Source organism: Staurois parvus, unplaced genomic scaffold, assembly GCF_062004578.1.
Source record: "Staurois parvus isolate SC_StPar_1 unplaced genomic scaffold, SC_StPar_1.0 ptg000475l, whole genome shotgun sequence".
NCBI classification, from domain to species: Eukaryota; Metazoa; Chordata; class Amphibia; order Anura; family Ranidae; genus Staurois; species Staurois parvus.
In genome coordinates this window covers 4405850-4422207 of record NW_028318271.1, presented here as the reverse complement: position 1 = coordinate 4422207, position 16358 = coordinate 4405850, and the positions used below count along the sequence as shown (strand labels likewise).

The window sequence follows — 16358 nt, the reverse complement described above, 5'->3', positions numbered from 1 at the left end:
CTCATGGTGTTTAGTGGAGCTGAATGTGCTTTTCTAAAGTAAATTTAGCTTGCCTCGCCATAATCAGTGTGGCTGCAATTGTCTGTCAGGTAAACTTAGCTGTGCTCACTGTATCCAGTGCAGCTAAACAATTAGGTCAGTTCAGTGTTCTTAGCTGCTGCTAGTATGATAGCTTTTCCTGCTTTCTAGACAGCTGTATAATTCTTCAGAATAGGTGTGGAGCTATGCAGATGACAATATGACAATATGAATATTTATGCAGCCCTGGCCAATCCCAGGGATCAGGGCCCTAAAGAATTTTGGGTAACTGCATAAATATTTAGAAAGACTGGGCTTCTGTGTCTTTTCCTACTGAGGATCAGTCCAGCCTGGAGGGCAGCTGCCCTCAAAAAGCTGACTAAGAGGTTGTGTGCTGAAGATCTAGTCTAGTATCACAGGAAAAAGGTGTCACATGGATGTTGGAAGGAGGCAACCAGTTGTCCCTGGACATTTGTGAGTATAGACTGCTGTGAGATATCTTAGAGACTTTTGGGTTGCTGTCAACCCTCTTGTGCTAGAGAGTTAGCTGTGTGTTTCTTTGAAGGGGACATTGGCTTGTGTTCTGAAGAGCTTACTGTATTTCGTTCTCTGTGAAGAGACTCTGCTCTTGTTGCTCTAAAGGAAGAAGCTTGGGCACTTTTACTGCTTCAGTTACAAACCCAAGTCCACAGTTTGCTATATGCAAGGATTTGTGCTTCAGCTCTGCACTTAACTGTTTCTACTACAAGCCAAGTCCACAGTTTGCTATATGCAAGGACTTCTTCAGCTTTATAGAAAGGAGATCACTGTCCTCAACTTGTACATTGTTTCTGTTTTTGGAGTTCCCTCAGCCCTATCAAATTTCTCCAAAAATAAAAACAACAAAAACAATACCCCTAGACTGGTTATTGAGGAAAAGTGTGGCTGTGCTCATGTTTCTGGCCACAGGGCAATCCACTGGGAAAGAACATGGGCTCCTATGGGAGCTGCTCCTAAGGAAGTAAGCACTATATTAGTTTCCAATTACCTGAAGACAGAATGATTTAAAAATCTTGAACCCTGTAGTGTACAATCAGGAAAGTAGTTCTCAATATTCCTACATTTGGAGCAAACAGGTCTTCTGCAGATTTCATTTATCTCTTATTTATCTCTGAAACATATTTATCTTTTTCTCCTTTAACAGTTCAGACTTCATTATATTTGAATATCTCTACAAAGTTCTGAGCAAGATGGAAGTAGCACATACATTAGAGAAATTCAGTATGTTAACCGCAGCAAAGAAACTTAGTAATCTAAAGTGCTCAAAGCAAAATAATAACACAGAGAACATCTAGATATATAATCAAATCACAAAAACAGCCTTGACTGGGACACTTTGCAAAAGAACACGATGCAAGTAAGTCCAAAGATAAATAGTAGCTTCTATAAAAATTGTATTTGTTGAGCTGTTTATTATGCTAATTGTACTTACTGTTTCTACAGTCCAGGATCGTTATGTTTTGCTTGTGTAACACCCTCTTCTAGTTAGGTTGCTAGGTAAATTTAGCTTTTGGCTCCATTGTACTGAGTGGAGCAGTGACTGATCATGTTGGTCTGTTCAGAGTTTCCTGTGCTGAGAGTTTGATTCCTCCCACCTGCCTCTGAAAGAAGTTTCCAGAGCATAGGGCAGATTCAGATAATTAACTAAATATTTAACTTGAAGAAGGCATCTGGAAGGTGGCGGGGGATGCAAAAGTGGAGGAGGTTGGCAAGTTAGCAGGGGGTGGGGTAGGCTTCCCTGAAGAGGTGGGTTTTCAGGGTGCGCCTAAAGGAGAGGAGAGTAGGTGATAATCTGATGGGTTGGGGCAGGGAGTTCCAGAGGATGGGTGACACCCTGGAAAAGTCCTGGAGGGGGGCATGGGAGGAGGAGACCAGGGAACTAGAGAGAAGGAGGTCTTGTGAGGAGCGGAGTGTGCGTGCTGGGCGGTACTTGGATATTAGGTCAGTGATGTAGTTCGGGGCAGTATGGTGGACGGCTTTGTACGCCAGTGTTAGGATTTTGAATTTGATCCATTGCGCAATCGGAAGCCAGTGGAGGGATTGGCAGAGCGGGGTGGCAGAGATGGAGCGGTTGGAAAGGTGAATGAGTCTGGCAGTCGTATTCAGGATCGACTGAAGCGGGGATAGCCAGCGGCGAGGCAGGCCAGTAAGGAGGCCTAATAGAAATGAGCATGGGCTCGTGCATGCGCGCAAAAATGTGCGCACACGGGTGCACACACGCGGGAGCGTGCCCACTGTTTCTGGCGCCAGACAGTCTATTTAAAGGAGGCTCTTACTCTCTGTCAGTGCTGACTGGTTTTCAGCTAACTTCCTGTTTCTTGCTGTATTCTGTGTGTATCAGTTACTGACCCGGCTTGCCATTGACCTGCTCTTGGATCCTGTTTATGCGTTTGCTCATCGGTTTCTGACCCTGGCTTCCTCCTGACCTTGTCCCTGTCTGATGTTTTGGTACCTCCTCGCCTGCTCGTTTCTGACCCTGGCTATTACTCTGACCATGCTTCCGGCTCCATTTTGGCTCTACAGTCCTGCCGAGTGCCTGTCCTGGCTGTCATTACATCAGCTCCAGTTGTCACGGTGTGTTCCGGCCTCACACTTATCAGAAGTTCCGGCAAGCCACGTACCCAGATCTTGCAGTTCCGGCGGAGTGCTTCCTTAACTTCAGCTGGACCTTCTGGCATCTCCTCTGTTCCTGACTGGATGCCCTGTCTGATTTACCAAGATTACATCACCAGCCACAAGTTCCACTATCAATATCCACAGGCACTCGTGTTCCTCCTGTCTTCGGCACCATCTGTTTCACCTTCAGTGAGGCCTGGTTTGGAGATACAAGAGAGGCTAACCTCGTCAATTCCGACTTCTGTCAGGTACGTGACACAGGGGCTGTTGGCCCTAGAGACAGATCCATTGAGACAAGAGATTGCAGTCTGGGCCTGTGCAGCTGCTAGGCTGAGGTCCTAGAGAAGATTTCCAATGGGTTTTTGCTGGAGGGCACTACACTGAAGTTACCTGGAAAAGGATCTTGTTATCTCCTTCACTGACGATCTACCTGTTAATGCTGGCACACAGTCACTGGGAGGCTGTGAGCAAAGACCTTGCTGTGGACTATTAGTTCTGCAAGTGCCAGAAGGGAACTAAGTCCCGGAAGTGCCTATATGGACTGCTGCGGTAGGGTCTTTGACATACTGGCCTTTTCCTGTTACCTCCAGGAAAAGCTGCAACTAGAAAATTAGTGAGAAATTTGTCCTCCCATTATTGCTATTGATTGGTTTGGAGTCCTGTGACCCAAATTCCTCTCCTGTTCTTTAGTTCTTCAGCAATAAATACTAAAAAGATATCCCCTAGACTGATCCTTAATTGTCCATGTGTATGGGACTGTGCTTGTGTTAGTCGCAGCCCCTGTGCTACTGAGGGATTTTTTTTATTGGATATGTTTTATAACAAAAAGTAGAAAATATTGTTTTGTTTTTTCAAAAATGTTCAGTCTTTTTTTTTGTTTACATAATAAACAATAAAGAACCCAGTTGTGATCAAATACCCCCAAAAGAAAGCTCTATTTGTGTGAAAAAAATAAGTTTCATTTGGGTACAGCATTGCATGACTTTGCAAGTGCCAATTAATGTAGCGCAGTGCCAAATAGCAACAAATGGCTTGGTCATGAAGAGGGTAAAACCTTCTGGAGCTCAGTGGTTAAAAAAACACTTGAATTGCTACAAAACTGGGGGGGCCATCTGGGGTACGGCGCTTCCACTTAGTTGGGTTCCCAAGGAGCTAGCCCCCCTGGGGGAAAAAAGTAAGTGTGTGGGTGGTTGTAATGTCTTCGAGCAGGTTGGGGCGCAGCTGAGGATATGGGTGATTCTAGTTATAAACTGTGCCTTTTAGGACACTCAAAGATCCCCTTCTGGTTGCACTGTAGAAATGACTAATTTCTCTTGTAAATAATATGGCTGCTGTGTCCATCTAAACCCATGTTGCACAGTCCGTGTTATTATTTTAAAGCGATAGTAGAGGGATTGAAGTTGTCATATCCTTTAGTCAAGGGTCAGTGCACTCATCCACTCCTAATAAAGATCCATTAATTTGCCACAAAACAATAGTATTAGTTTTATTTTTAGGCTTTTTTCCCTTTATCTTCACCAGTTAATCTGGCCAATAAGTCTGTTATTTTTCAACTTCTTTTAAAGTACCAATCTATTCAGATAAAGTAGCAGTTGCTGCTTCCAAAAGATGTCTCTGCTCCTCCATCCAGAGTGGAGACAGAGTGGAAAAAGCTAATTTGGCTATGCTTCTCCTGGGGGTCACAGGAGTGTAGTTCATTTTGCACTTCTGTAACCCATTTTCAGTTGACAATGGGCTAAATCCCACTATCGGCTGACATCTCAGAGCATTTCCAGGCACCGAGCTCAGCCTCTCAGCGATCCGCCTGAAGGGGCAGAGCAGAAAGCTGGTGACTGACAGTCACTAGCTCTCTGCTCACAGAACACTGAGGACTGAGTGATCAGTCTTAGAGCCAGCTGGGGGCCAATGCAGCATCAGATTTTTGTTAATCCATACTTCTCTTTTAAAGTGATTCTGAATTAATTTTTTTTTTCAAATTAAAAAATGTACCTACCTGCTCTGTGCAATGGCTTTGCACAGAGTAGCTCCAATATTCCTCTTCTCGTGTCCCCGGTCGGTGCTCCTGGCTCCTCCCGCCAGCCAAGTGCCCCCATAGCAAGCCACTTACTATGGCATAGATATGTGCAATCCGTTTAGTTATCAATCGAATTTCAAATTAAATTTTCGTTATTCATAGATTCGGATGTATCTGAATCTCTGAATCACAATAGTAACGAATTTCAACGAATCCGAAATAAATTATAATGAAAACAACAAATTCATATTTATTTGTTTAATTTGTTTGGCCAGAGTGTAAGACATGTTATTGAACTTATAAAACCCTTTGAAGTCGCAAAGTCGAAGTCACAAAACATCAAAGTCACAAGCAAGTCGCATCAAAGTCACAAGCAAGTCACACCAAAGTCTCAAAGCAAGTTACATCTAAGTTAGAAAGTAACAAGTTGCAGCAAGTTGCCAAAATAAAAAAACAACATGACAAAAGAATCCAAATCTTCGGAAATAACTCCCAAAAATATGAATTGATTCAGGACAATGAATATACAAATGAATCCGAAAATAAGAAATTAATTCTGAAAACGAATCATTCTAACATAACAAATATGAAAAAAACTAAATGATTTACTTAACTAATTAATCTGAAACAATTTTTTTTTCGTTGTGCACATCTTTACTATGGAGGCACTCGTGCATGCTCGCTTCCTGAGCTGGCTTTGTGTGTCCATTGATACACAGAGCACGGCTTGGCCCCCGATATTCTGGGAGATGGTGGCACTAGCTTTCAGAATGTAATAGCTGCAGCAGGAGATTAGCCCATCCATTAGCTTGTAGACTGACCGGAAAAAAAAAAATCACTATGGCCAGCTTTAGTTATAGTGCCATCTGTGACATGTCACTATAGCACTCAGGAAAGAGGTTGAATACCATTTAGAGTGCACCATACTACTACATCAATATTGATGGGCTGAGTGAGCCCCTGGCTTATTATATATTTTTGAATATTCCTTGACTCTGTTTCTATCCACTTGGGGGTTTAGAGAGTTCATACCCTAGTTCTCAATAATTGGACAGGCCTCTGTTCCAGGATAAAGCTGTATGTACAAATACTGTGCGTAGCCAAAGATAATGCCCAATTTACAAACACAGGTATCAGGCTCGATTTCCATCATATAATTATTTGTCAAATTTTTATTGCGCAAACCACAAAAATACAGAAAATCAGACAAAAGAGTCCAAGATAATTTATTTGTTGATAGAATATTGAAATTGTTGAAAGAACAGCCAATACATTTCAGAGGCAACACCACTCCCTCATTAGGGCTACAAGACAGATAAGCACTAATGAAGGGGGACTGGCGATGCCCCCGAAACACTTTGGCTGTTTTTATATGACTTTTTTTAATCAACAAATACAATTATCTTGGACTGTTTTATTAAAAATTTGTCTGGCACTCCTTTCTGTATTTTTGAGCTTTTGTTGAACTTGCTGAATGGGAGTTACCCCGCCAGAGCTACTGATCTTATTTGAAGTTTCCCTTCATCTGACTGCAAATGCAAGTCTGAGGTTTTCATTAAGGTCTATGTCCTTGTTGGGAATTCACTCCCCTTTTTTCTCCTGGTGACCACTCTCACTAAGAAAGTGATGGGAAATCCAAAATTTTGAGTTGTTACTAGAAATACTTGAATAGTATTAAAGAAAGTATTAGAAAATAGTAGAAAGGTGACTAGCATTTTCAAAAGAAGGTCAAATGGTGGCCTTCTTATTTCTCTTAAGTACAAATTTACCCTTATTTGGAACTCCAAATACAAATTTGGATCCCTACACCCCTACTTTACAACTATGACTCCATGAGCTAATGGCTCCCAAATAGAAATGTAATTACCTGCTCCACATGATGCGCTGCAGTCTGACCACATTCCATATTTCCAAGTGTATACAGTCTCCACCTCATTTTCTGAGCTCTCTTTTGGAATGACATATTCATATCTAACTCCTGGATTGCTCTCCTGAAATAGAAGCTGAAGAAATAGATTTAAAATGGCATATAAGAAAACTGAACTCACAAAGTGAATGCCCGTTGCTCATCCTAGCCAGAATCCAGGTCTCAGATATACAGCAGCTTGTGTTTTTATCAAAGAGACCCAAAATTACATTAGGAGAGCTATAGGTGGTGTGATGTTGGATGCATACTGTCGCAGAGGTTTGGCAGAACATATCCAAAGTTTGGATGTCAAATCCGAACCCCACAAACGTCAGTGTGAGCCAAATAGGGCAAATCTGTTTTCTGTACTTTTAAGGCTGATAGCCAAGGGATTGGTAAAAAAGTGCATACATTTTCTAAAAAGTAAAATTTTGCAGGGAGCAGTGAATTTAATAAAGCTGAAATGCAACATTAAAAGTGCATTATTCACTTTAAAAAAACCTGCTTGGGGAGTCTCCTAAAACTGCCTGCGAATGTGAAGATTACGGCAATTGCGTCACGTTCCCAAAAGTCTTTGTTGAACTCTATCCAGTGTTAAAAGAGTTTGCAAACAAGTGGGCCATTCCTGTGGTTGACCCTGCCATCTCTGTCGTAAACAGACATCTCCCTGTACCTATTGCAGATGTTCCTTCTTTTAAAGATTCTGCTGGCAGAAAATTTGAGATGATATTAAAAGCTCTCTTTAATTTGGCAGGCTCAGTACTGTAACCAGCTCTTGCTGCTATCTCTTTGTATCAAACTGCAGCTAAATGGACCAGGACAATGAATAACCAGCCCTGTTTTTTAGAATTTGTGTGGTTTACAACATCTACCTTCTGTTCTTCATTCCTGTGTAGACACTCTGGAGCACGTCATGAGACAAATTTGAAAAAAGATTCTAATCTCGATTCATATGCATGAAATTCTCTGGCTAAAGACAGAAGCTGGCTGCAAAAGATGCTTCACACTTATGCCCTTTCAAAGAAGATGTCTGTTTTGGTGAGGCCCTTGATCAATACATTAAGGAGGTCACAGGTGGGAAATTTTTGCTCCCAAGAAGGGTAACAAACCCTCCCTCTTGAGGAGCTCTTAGCGTCTCTAAATGCAGAGCATCTCCTCGCTCTACCTAGGCTTTAGCTTCAAAACCTTAGTTCAGGCCTTCCTATCCACAAAAGGCTTGACCAACAAAGGCCACCAAGCCCTTTTCAAAGCCCTCTTCACAATGAAAGGACAATCTTACTCCTAAGAGTAGAGAGGCATCTCTTACAGTTTGCATCCCTCTGGGTTACAGACATCCTATATTTGTGGGTTCAGTCAGCGGTTTCAAAGCGATTGAAGAGTTCAAAATTCTACCACCTCACCGCTTTCAACTTTCAAATAAAAAAAAATGCTCAAGTACAGTCAAATTTGCAAAAGGCCCTAAACCATGTCTTGTTACTGGGAATTCTGCCAGTAACCACCACAGGACAGGTTCAGGAGATTCTACTCAAACCTATTCACGGTGCCAAACCCAACCTAGATATACTGTAAGTCCTATACTGGATTTAAATTCCACCAACAAATTCCTTCACATTCCATGGATTCATGTGGAATCTCCAAGGTTAATAACTGCCTCTCTGAGACAGGGGGGACCCATGGCATCTGTGAACATCCAAGATGTTTACCTGCATGACAGCTTTCCCAGCTTGGTTCAGTGTAAATATACAAATACCATATCTGTTTGATCCCACTAGAGCCTGGAAATCACTTTAGTACACAACCACTACTGCAGTGATCACCACTAACTTCTGGGTCCCATGCTGAGCAGATGTCCTGTTAAATTGTGAACCCAGTAGGTTGTCTGCTCAGCATGTATGCTCTTTAGAGAATGCTTTTTTTGTAACAACCCCCCTCCCCCCCACATCTCCATCTAGCCCAATCATAAAATGATTTGCATCCATTGAGAAAATGGAAGGCAGTCTCTAAATGGCACCCCTACTATACTTTACAATGAAGATAATATACAGGTGGTAGGACATGGGCTGTGAATTATGTAGCACTAGCATTTAGTCAAACACTTTTCTCTTTGTGAGAGGAAATTGAAAGAAATCTCTTCTATGGGCAACTGCCCCCCCACCCCCCCCAAAAAAAAAAAAAAACCTGGAAGGGATTTTAACTATTTCCTATTTTAAAAATAAAGGAAAACCTTTGGGCCATAGATATGCTTGTAGGCAGGTTCACTATGTACTCCCCACTGCAGATGGCACTTGACAGAAGTGGAAATGCAGAGGGAAAAAAAGTTGTGAGGATCTTGGCTCCTCTATGACTTCCTGCAGTCGCAGGGAGACAGCTGTCCGATTGGACATTGATGCCCCATGTGACTCTGCAACCTTGGGTCAGGCAGAGTCTATTAAGACTCCGGCTACTGGGTTTGGTGTGCTTTATGTTAGTGGCTAGTATAGGGAAAGGATCCCCATTTGACAGGGACAAGTTCCAGAGGAGTAGGAACAGTGCAGCGACTATGTCTACCTCCCTTCAGGAAGCCTCGCCTGTGTGTGTTCTGGCCAGGCCTCATTCCGTTTTTTGTTGCAGACAACTTTCACTATTTGTAAGCAGCTCTGGATGGGTGTGCCTACCAGCTGGGCTTAAATTATTTGTGTTTGAACCTTTTCTACAATATATCTTTATTACCTGACCTGGACTCTGTGTGTTACTACCCACCTCACCACACTGCAGCTTGCTCGCATGCTTCAAAGCCAAACTATACTTTTTAACATTTTTTTCACTTTTTTCAGATGCCGTCAGGCCAGTCACGCAACACAAGGTTTTTTCTCCTGTTGACCGCTTCTCTGGCCCATGACATGACGTGATGACACCAGCGCTGCTCTCTGCTTTGATACACTATGAATAAAGGGTGCTATGGTGATTCTCACTAGGGGACAGGGCCCTGATGCCCATTCATTTATAAAATATCTTCCATTTTCTGGATTGAATGACACTGGATTATTATTTATTATTATTATACAGTATTCATATAGCGCCAAAAGGTTTGCTCAGGGCTGTACATTATAGTGGGGGACAGAACATGAGGCAGTACAGTAACAAAACAATACACGAGGGGTTCGAGGGCCCTGCACTTTCGAGCTTACAATCTAGGAGGGAGGGGATAATGGCACAGGAGGAAGTGGCTGTGAGGGATGGAGTGGTAGGAGGAGTGGAGGAGATCGGCAGTTAGGTGAGGGTGGGGTAGGCTTCTCTGAAGAGATGGGTTTTCAGGGTGCGCCTAAAGGTGAGGAGGGTAGATGACAGTCTGATGGATTGGGGTAGTGAGTTCCAGAGGATGGGGGATGCCCTATAACCCTGAAGACTGTAGCCTTCTTGTGGTAAAAGTAAAATACTGTGGGGAAATGCTTCAGATTGAAGGTAAATATTTATTTCTAAACTTCTTTTTTTACTCTGTAGCCTGCCTGAAGGCTCAATTAAATAAGAAAAGTTGGGCTTTAAGGCTGTGCTTACATGGATGCAGAACATAATTCCAGCATTTTGCACTCACCTGGCTGGCATCAGTCAGAAGAAACTATAGAAAATCACTGGCAGCAGTAGACCGAACTCTTAGGGTACACAAGGGTTGGCGGAACTTGGCAGAAGAGCACAGCAGGACCATGTGCCAAGCTTCCTCTTTCAGCCACAAGTATTTAAGTGCTCCTTTGTGAAATATTTCCATGGCTGAGGGATCGAAAGACTATGCTGGTGGCTGCATTATAATTATGTATTCATGCACTGTTTTATACAATCACACCTTGTATTTGCAAACACAATTCATAACAACATCATGCAAAAGAGGTTAATGAATTCTTTTGTGTCATGTTCTACTCCAGCATACATAACAGGTGAATCTTACGATAATGAAAATCTCATGCTTAGCCCACATTATACCAGACATGCTCTGTGTGAACACCTTGCCCAGCTACCATTGCATATCTTTATTCTTTGCTAAATCCTTGAAATACATTTATAAAAGCCACTCAGCTAATAAAGATTGCCTTCAGCTAGAATATCTTACAAGAGGCTGTTCAAACAGCTCCCATCTAGCTGGCAGAATATCAATGAGCTTGGTTTATCCTCCGTGTACATATTAATAATTCTCTGACTACTAAAAGCTGATCTAAAATGACAAATCTCTGGATCATTTTACATTAATAATCCTTGAATAGGTCTCAGCAGATGGTAATATTATGTTTTATTAATAGGTGTTTCCTAATTACCTGGATCCAGATTGACTCATTTGTGGGCCCTGCGGCAGTGAGGTTCTCCAGATCACCGCTCCGCTCATAATGAAAAGTAGTCCCAGCCAATTTATAATCGCCCATCCACTGTATTATGAAGTCCCCATTCAAATAATATTTCTCAGGGTCTTCACTTCGTATTGCAAGAAAATTTCCAGCGGCTTCCACTTCTTCTATTTTTATTGTTCTTGCCCCTTTTGGAATAATGCCAATATCGACATATCCTGTATATGTTAAAGGGAAACCTTAGAACAGCTATAAAGCAGCAGGCTCAAAAAAGTTTTGTGTTTTTTTAAAGGTCAGTAAACAGTATCTAAAGACCAACCACACTTAATATATAATACAAAATATAAATACAGCTTTTGTTGCAATACCAGCGCTTCCTCTCAAGGCTCACCACTGCCTCCTGCTGCTGTGGATGGTCTTCTAGGCTAAATGATGCCCAGTATTATTCAACCTACTTCCTGTGAGCCCAGGGGATCATTTAAACACACTTTAGGGTTGCTCCATCACTCTGGCTAAGACTACTACTGTATAGAACAGTTCTCAGATATCATTAACCACTTCAATACAGGGCACTTATACCCCCTTCCTGCTCAGGCTAATTTTCAGCTTTCAGGGCTTTCGCACTTTGAATGACAATTGTGCGGTCATGCAACACTGCACCCATATGAGATTAGTATCCTTTTTTTCACACAAATAGAGATTTCTTTTGGTGGTATTTAATCACCACTGAGGTTTTTATTTTTTGCTAAATAAAACAAAAAACACCTGAAACTTTGGAAAAAAACGCACTTTTCTTCGTTTCTGTTATAAATAAATAATTATTTTCTGATGCAAATAAATAGCATTTCTTCATAAATTTAGGTCAAAATGTATTTTGCTACATTTCTTTGGTGAAAATAATAATAATAATTGAATTTTCTTTTTCAAATTTTTCTACAATTGTTTTTATTTTTTATTACATTTTTTCTTTTTTTTTTACTATTTTATTTTTCAGCACACTGTGACCAAAGCAATACAATGTTACCATAGTAACATTGACCTATTCTGGGCAAGTGATCGGGATTTTTTTTTTTGAACACATTATGATTGCTAATACCAATGTATTTCATTGATATTTGCAATCGTTACTGAATGAAACCGATTCATTAAGTCTTTTGTTGTGATTAGCTGTGATTGGGCAAAGCTGATCACATGATACAGGTGGGCTGTGATTGGTCCTGTCTGTATCATGTGACTGGTTTGACCAGTCACAGCTAACAACATAATTGTATATAATGGATGGCATGACAGGAAGCCATCCATTGTACACAATTGACATGTGATCTGCTATGATTGGTCACAGCGGTCACATGACAACGGCAATGGGCCGGTGTAGTGATATGTCATCGGCTGTGTCCCGTGGACACAGATGGTGACAGATGGCGCCGCTGCGCTGCCTCGTGGCCGCGTGAGCGGCTCATTTTGACAGGACGTCATATGATGCCAAATCACAAGGGCGAGTGTCCCGCCTGACCGTCAGTCTGCTATAGGCCGGGCGGGACAGTGTTAAACATTAACCGTTAAGGCCTCATGCACACTGGGCATCAAAAATGCCATTTTTAAAAAGTGTTTGATGTTTTCTTTTTGCCTTTAAACACCCCTCCATGTTAGCCTAAGTGGCCTTGCACAGACAGGCATTTATAGGAGTGGTGCTTCCTCCTGTAGGAGCTGCAGGAATGTTGCCCAGGTCCTCCCCAGATAGTCTACCCTCCCCCCCCAAGCCAGGCACACAGGCTCATTCATTCGCTTCCCCAAGGATCAGTCTAGGGATTTTTTTTTGTATTTTTTGAGAACTTGGGTAAGGATGGGAAATTAGGTGGGATAATCCAGAATCAGGAGCTATGTACAATTGAGGACTTTAGGTATTCTGTGGGATAAGCTATGATAAGTCTGTATTTTAAGCAAACAGTAGACGTCAGCTTTAAGGCAACAGTAGTAAAAGTAGTAGCAAGCTTGAGCAGAGTCCTTTGAAGTAGAGAATTAAATGGACAAAGCTCTTCAGAACACCAGCTAGACCTGCAGCTAAATCCCTAGCACCAGAGGGGGTTAATTACACAGTCTATAAGATCCTTTAGGGGTGTCTGTACTCACAAGGCCCAAGAGCAGCTGGATGCCTTCCTCCATGACACCAGACCAGATCTTCCGTAGACGACCTCTCAGTCAGCTTAGTAGAATCCAGATCTCAGCATTCAGGTTCTCAGTTCGCCCCCCTGAGACTGCACAGCAGTAGTTGCCTAGGAGGGCAACATGCCCTCTCCCAGGCTGGAAAGTTCTATACAGGAAAGACACAGTGCTCAGTGTGCTCCCTGAATATATACAGCTACCCAGCATGCCATCAGAGCCAATCGCTCTGTGATAGGCTGGGGCTGTATCAATATTCATGCTGCCATCTGCATAGCTCCACGTCTATCATCCAGAAACTTCTCAGTTTCCTAGATACAGAGGGAACTAGGCAGACTGGCAGCAGCTGAGCTCACAGACCAGACCTAACTAAATGATCACAGCTCACCAAGTACAGTGAGCTAACTATGCTTTTACTTAACAAATAATTACAGCCACTCTGACTACAGAGTGACAACTAAATTAACCTATCAAAAACACAACTAATTCTATCTATCTATCTATCCATCTATCCATCCATTGACCCATCCATCCACTGATCGATCTCTTCTCTATCTATCTATCTATCTATCTATCTATCTATCTATCTATCTACCCATCCATCCACTGATCGATCTCTTCTCTATCTATCTATCTATTGACCCATCCATCCATCCACTGATCGATCTCTTATCTATCTATCCATCTATCTATCTATCTAATCCTAGCACCTATCTTGGAGGGTGCTACAGAGGCAGGAACATTTAGAGGCAGAAAAGAAAAACAATTACTTTGTTTTATGTGTGTAAATGTATCGTTTGAGAGTTCATTATTTCAATGGCCAATTAATTTAATGAATGCCCAAACGCCCAACGTGCCTGAGTGCAACTAAATGCTTTTTTAAAGCTGACATTGTAAAGGTGTGTGGGTGGGAAATATTGAGTAAAGAGCACCACATCCCTTGAAATACCAAAAGACAAGGATTGAAAATGCAAAACCAAAACCAAAATAGATATTTTATTACAATAATTATATATATATATGTATGTATATTAAAAAGGGAATAGATGTAGCACCCTCCTAGTTTAGCTAGGGGGAGCTAGATCCTAATGGTTAGAACAGAACTGTTAGTAGTAGTAGCTCAGGTGTAATAACCAGTGGAGTCAAATTGAAGTCAAGGCTGAGAGACTCTTAAGGCCAGCACCTCTGGAATTTCCCTCTGCTCTGAGGCTTTCGGAGGAGGGCCTTGGAGGCAGTAGGTGGATCTGAGGAGTGGCTGGCTGCACTCTTGAGGGACCTCAGCCAATCCCCAATGGAAAGCTTGGCAAGGGATTGGGACTCCCTTATAACGTGCAGGAGCCTGCTCAGTGGCAGAGGTGTGTGGGAGAGTCAGGTGGAAGGAGAGAGGAAGATGTGAGGCAGAGGAAGGAGGCTGCCAGGAGGCCTAGTGGGATGGGGCCTACCTGAGAACCTGGAGCTGGAAAGGGGGAAAGCTCAGAACTCACTGGCCCCCTTAGCAAGGACCACCTGAATGGCAGGGAAGGAGCGGCCCAGCTGATAGGCCTGGTAGCAGCAATCAACCTGCAAGCGATACAGGAGAGGATCTGAGTGAGTACACCTGCACCCCCTGGGTGGATAGGGGAAGGAGCACTCTGGTGGAAAACAAGATTAGCCCCTTACTAGTGACTGTTCATCTCTCTAAAGGGACAGGAGCCAGATCCCTGCTTGGGAAAACCTCCAGATTGCTGGGTGAAGAGGAAAATTGAATCTAGGGTCTGGGGTAGTACATCAAGGAGATGCTAGCTAGCTCTCCATCAGAGATTGTGTTGCAGAAGAGAGGCTTGTGGATAGTCCCAGGAAGTTTGTCTTCAGTTATTGGTTCCTATACCCCCCTTACCCTATCCCACTCCAAATCCCCTCAACAAACAACAAAACAAAAACTCAAGGACTGATATCTGACTCCAAATGCAAGCTTGTGTGGAGATTGCCTGGTTGTGCAGAACTATAGGGGGACCCAAATCTCATCAGCAACCCCTAAGGAGGTAGTGTTACATAGGTAATGATGCAAAGATACACTGTGGGGTTGATTTACTAAAGGTAAATAGGCTGTGCACTCCCAGTGCACTGCAAGTGCAAAGAAAGTGTGCTCCAAGTGCACTGGAGGGAAACCGCTCTAGATCTGAGGGGAACACACAAAGAAATAAAAAAAAACAGCATTTTTGCTTGCACATGATTGGATGAAAGAATTAGCAGAGTTTCCCTCGGATCTAAAGCAACTGCACTTGCAGTGCACTTGATGTTCACTTGCAGTTGCACTTGATGTTCACTTGCAGTTGCACTTGATGTTCACTTGCAGTTGCACTTGATGTTCACTTGCAGTTGCACTTGAGGTACACTTGCAGTTGCACTTGAGGTACACTTGCAGTTGCACTTGAGGTACACTTGCAGTGCACAGCCTGTTTATCTTTGGTAAATCAACTCCAGTGTGTTGTTAAAAATATCCTAGGGAAACATGTTGAAGATTATACAGTATATAGAGGATATTTCTAACAACACGCTGTGTACAATGCATCTTTTTTCATCAATGTCCATGTATATTCCCTTTTACCATAAATATTTATTTTAATCATTATTGTAATAAAATATTTCTTTTAACTGTTTCTTTTGGTTTTGGTATATTCATTGCACCTTAAAAATCCCATTCCTACATTTTCAATCCCTAGCTTTTTAAAGCAGCTTTCCTCCTGCCAGGAAAAAAAAGCATTCAGGAGAGCTGGCCAAATACCCAATGTGCATGTGGCCTAATTCTTCTACTTCGTGATGTAATTTACTTTGCTTTGGATATTTTTTTTATTGCTTTTTGCATAAAAACAAGTTAGCAATAAGGGACAATAAACCACTACAATTAACAACCTTACCGTTGATGCCCCTCATTACTGTCCTTGGCAACAATGAATAATAAAGACCATGCACAGGGATTCAGTAACAAACTTGTCATAAAACTCAATGTAGATCAAAAGTATGGCAAACAGGCTGTAGCAGGTGTCGAACAGAGAAAGCAGGAGCGAGCTATGGGTCCCAGATATGATCAGATGATGTGGATGACCCCTTTGTTCGTAGGTCATTTTATATTAGGGCAATATCTGATCTATTCATTTCTTCTGTTTTCCCAGAGTAAGGGAGATGAATCTCTTCTATGTCTGGAGAATAGTTTTATTTCTTCTAGCATTTAAAAAAAAATGTTAGGAGGCGTTTGGCAAGAGATTCTATTTGAAGATCCTCTTAGACACCTAGGTTGCAAATATTTGGAAGGCCT

General features: G+C 42.2%; 1 protein-coding gene across 1 annotated transcript in view; it reads right to left on the bottom strand.

Moving 5' to 3' along the window:
• Positions 1-16358, bottom strand: part of ADAMTS12 (ADAM metallopeptidase with thrombospondin type 1 motif 12) — a 696444-nt gene that overhangs the window by 157260 nt on the left and 522826 nt on the right. Inside the window, exons 15-16 of the mRNA XM_089689453.1 lie at positions 10877-11121; positions 6555-6690 (exon numbers count right to left, since the gene is read on the bottom strand). Coding sequence (XP_089545579.1) covers positions 6555-6690; positions 10877-11121 — 381 coding nt within the window. The remainder of the gene's footprint in view (positions 1-6554; positions 6691-10876; positions 11122-16358) is intronic.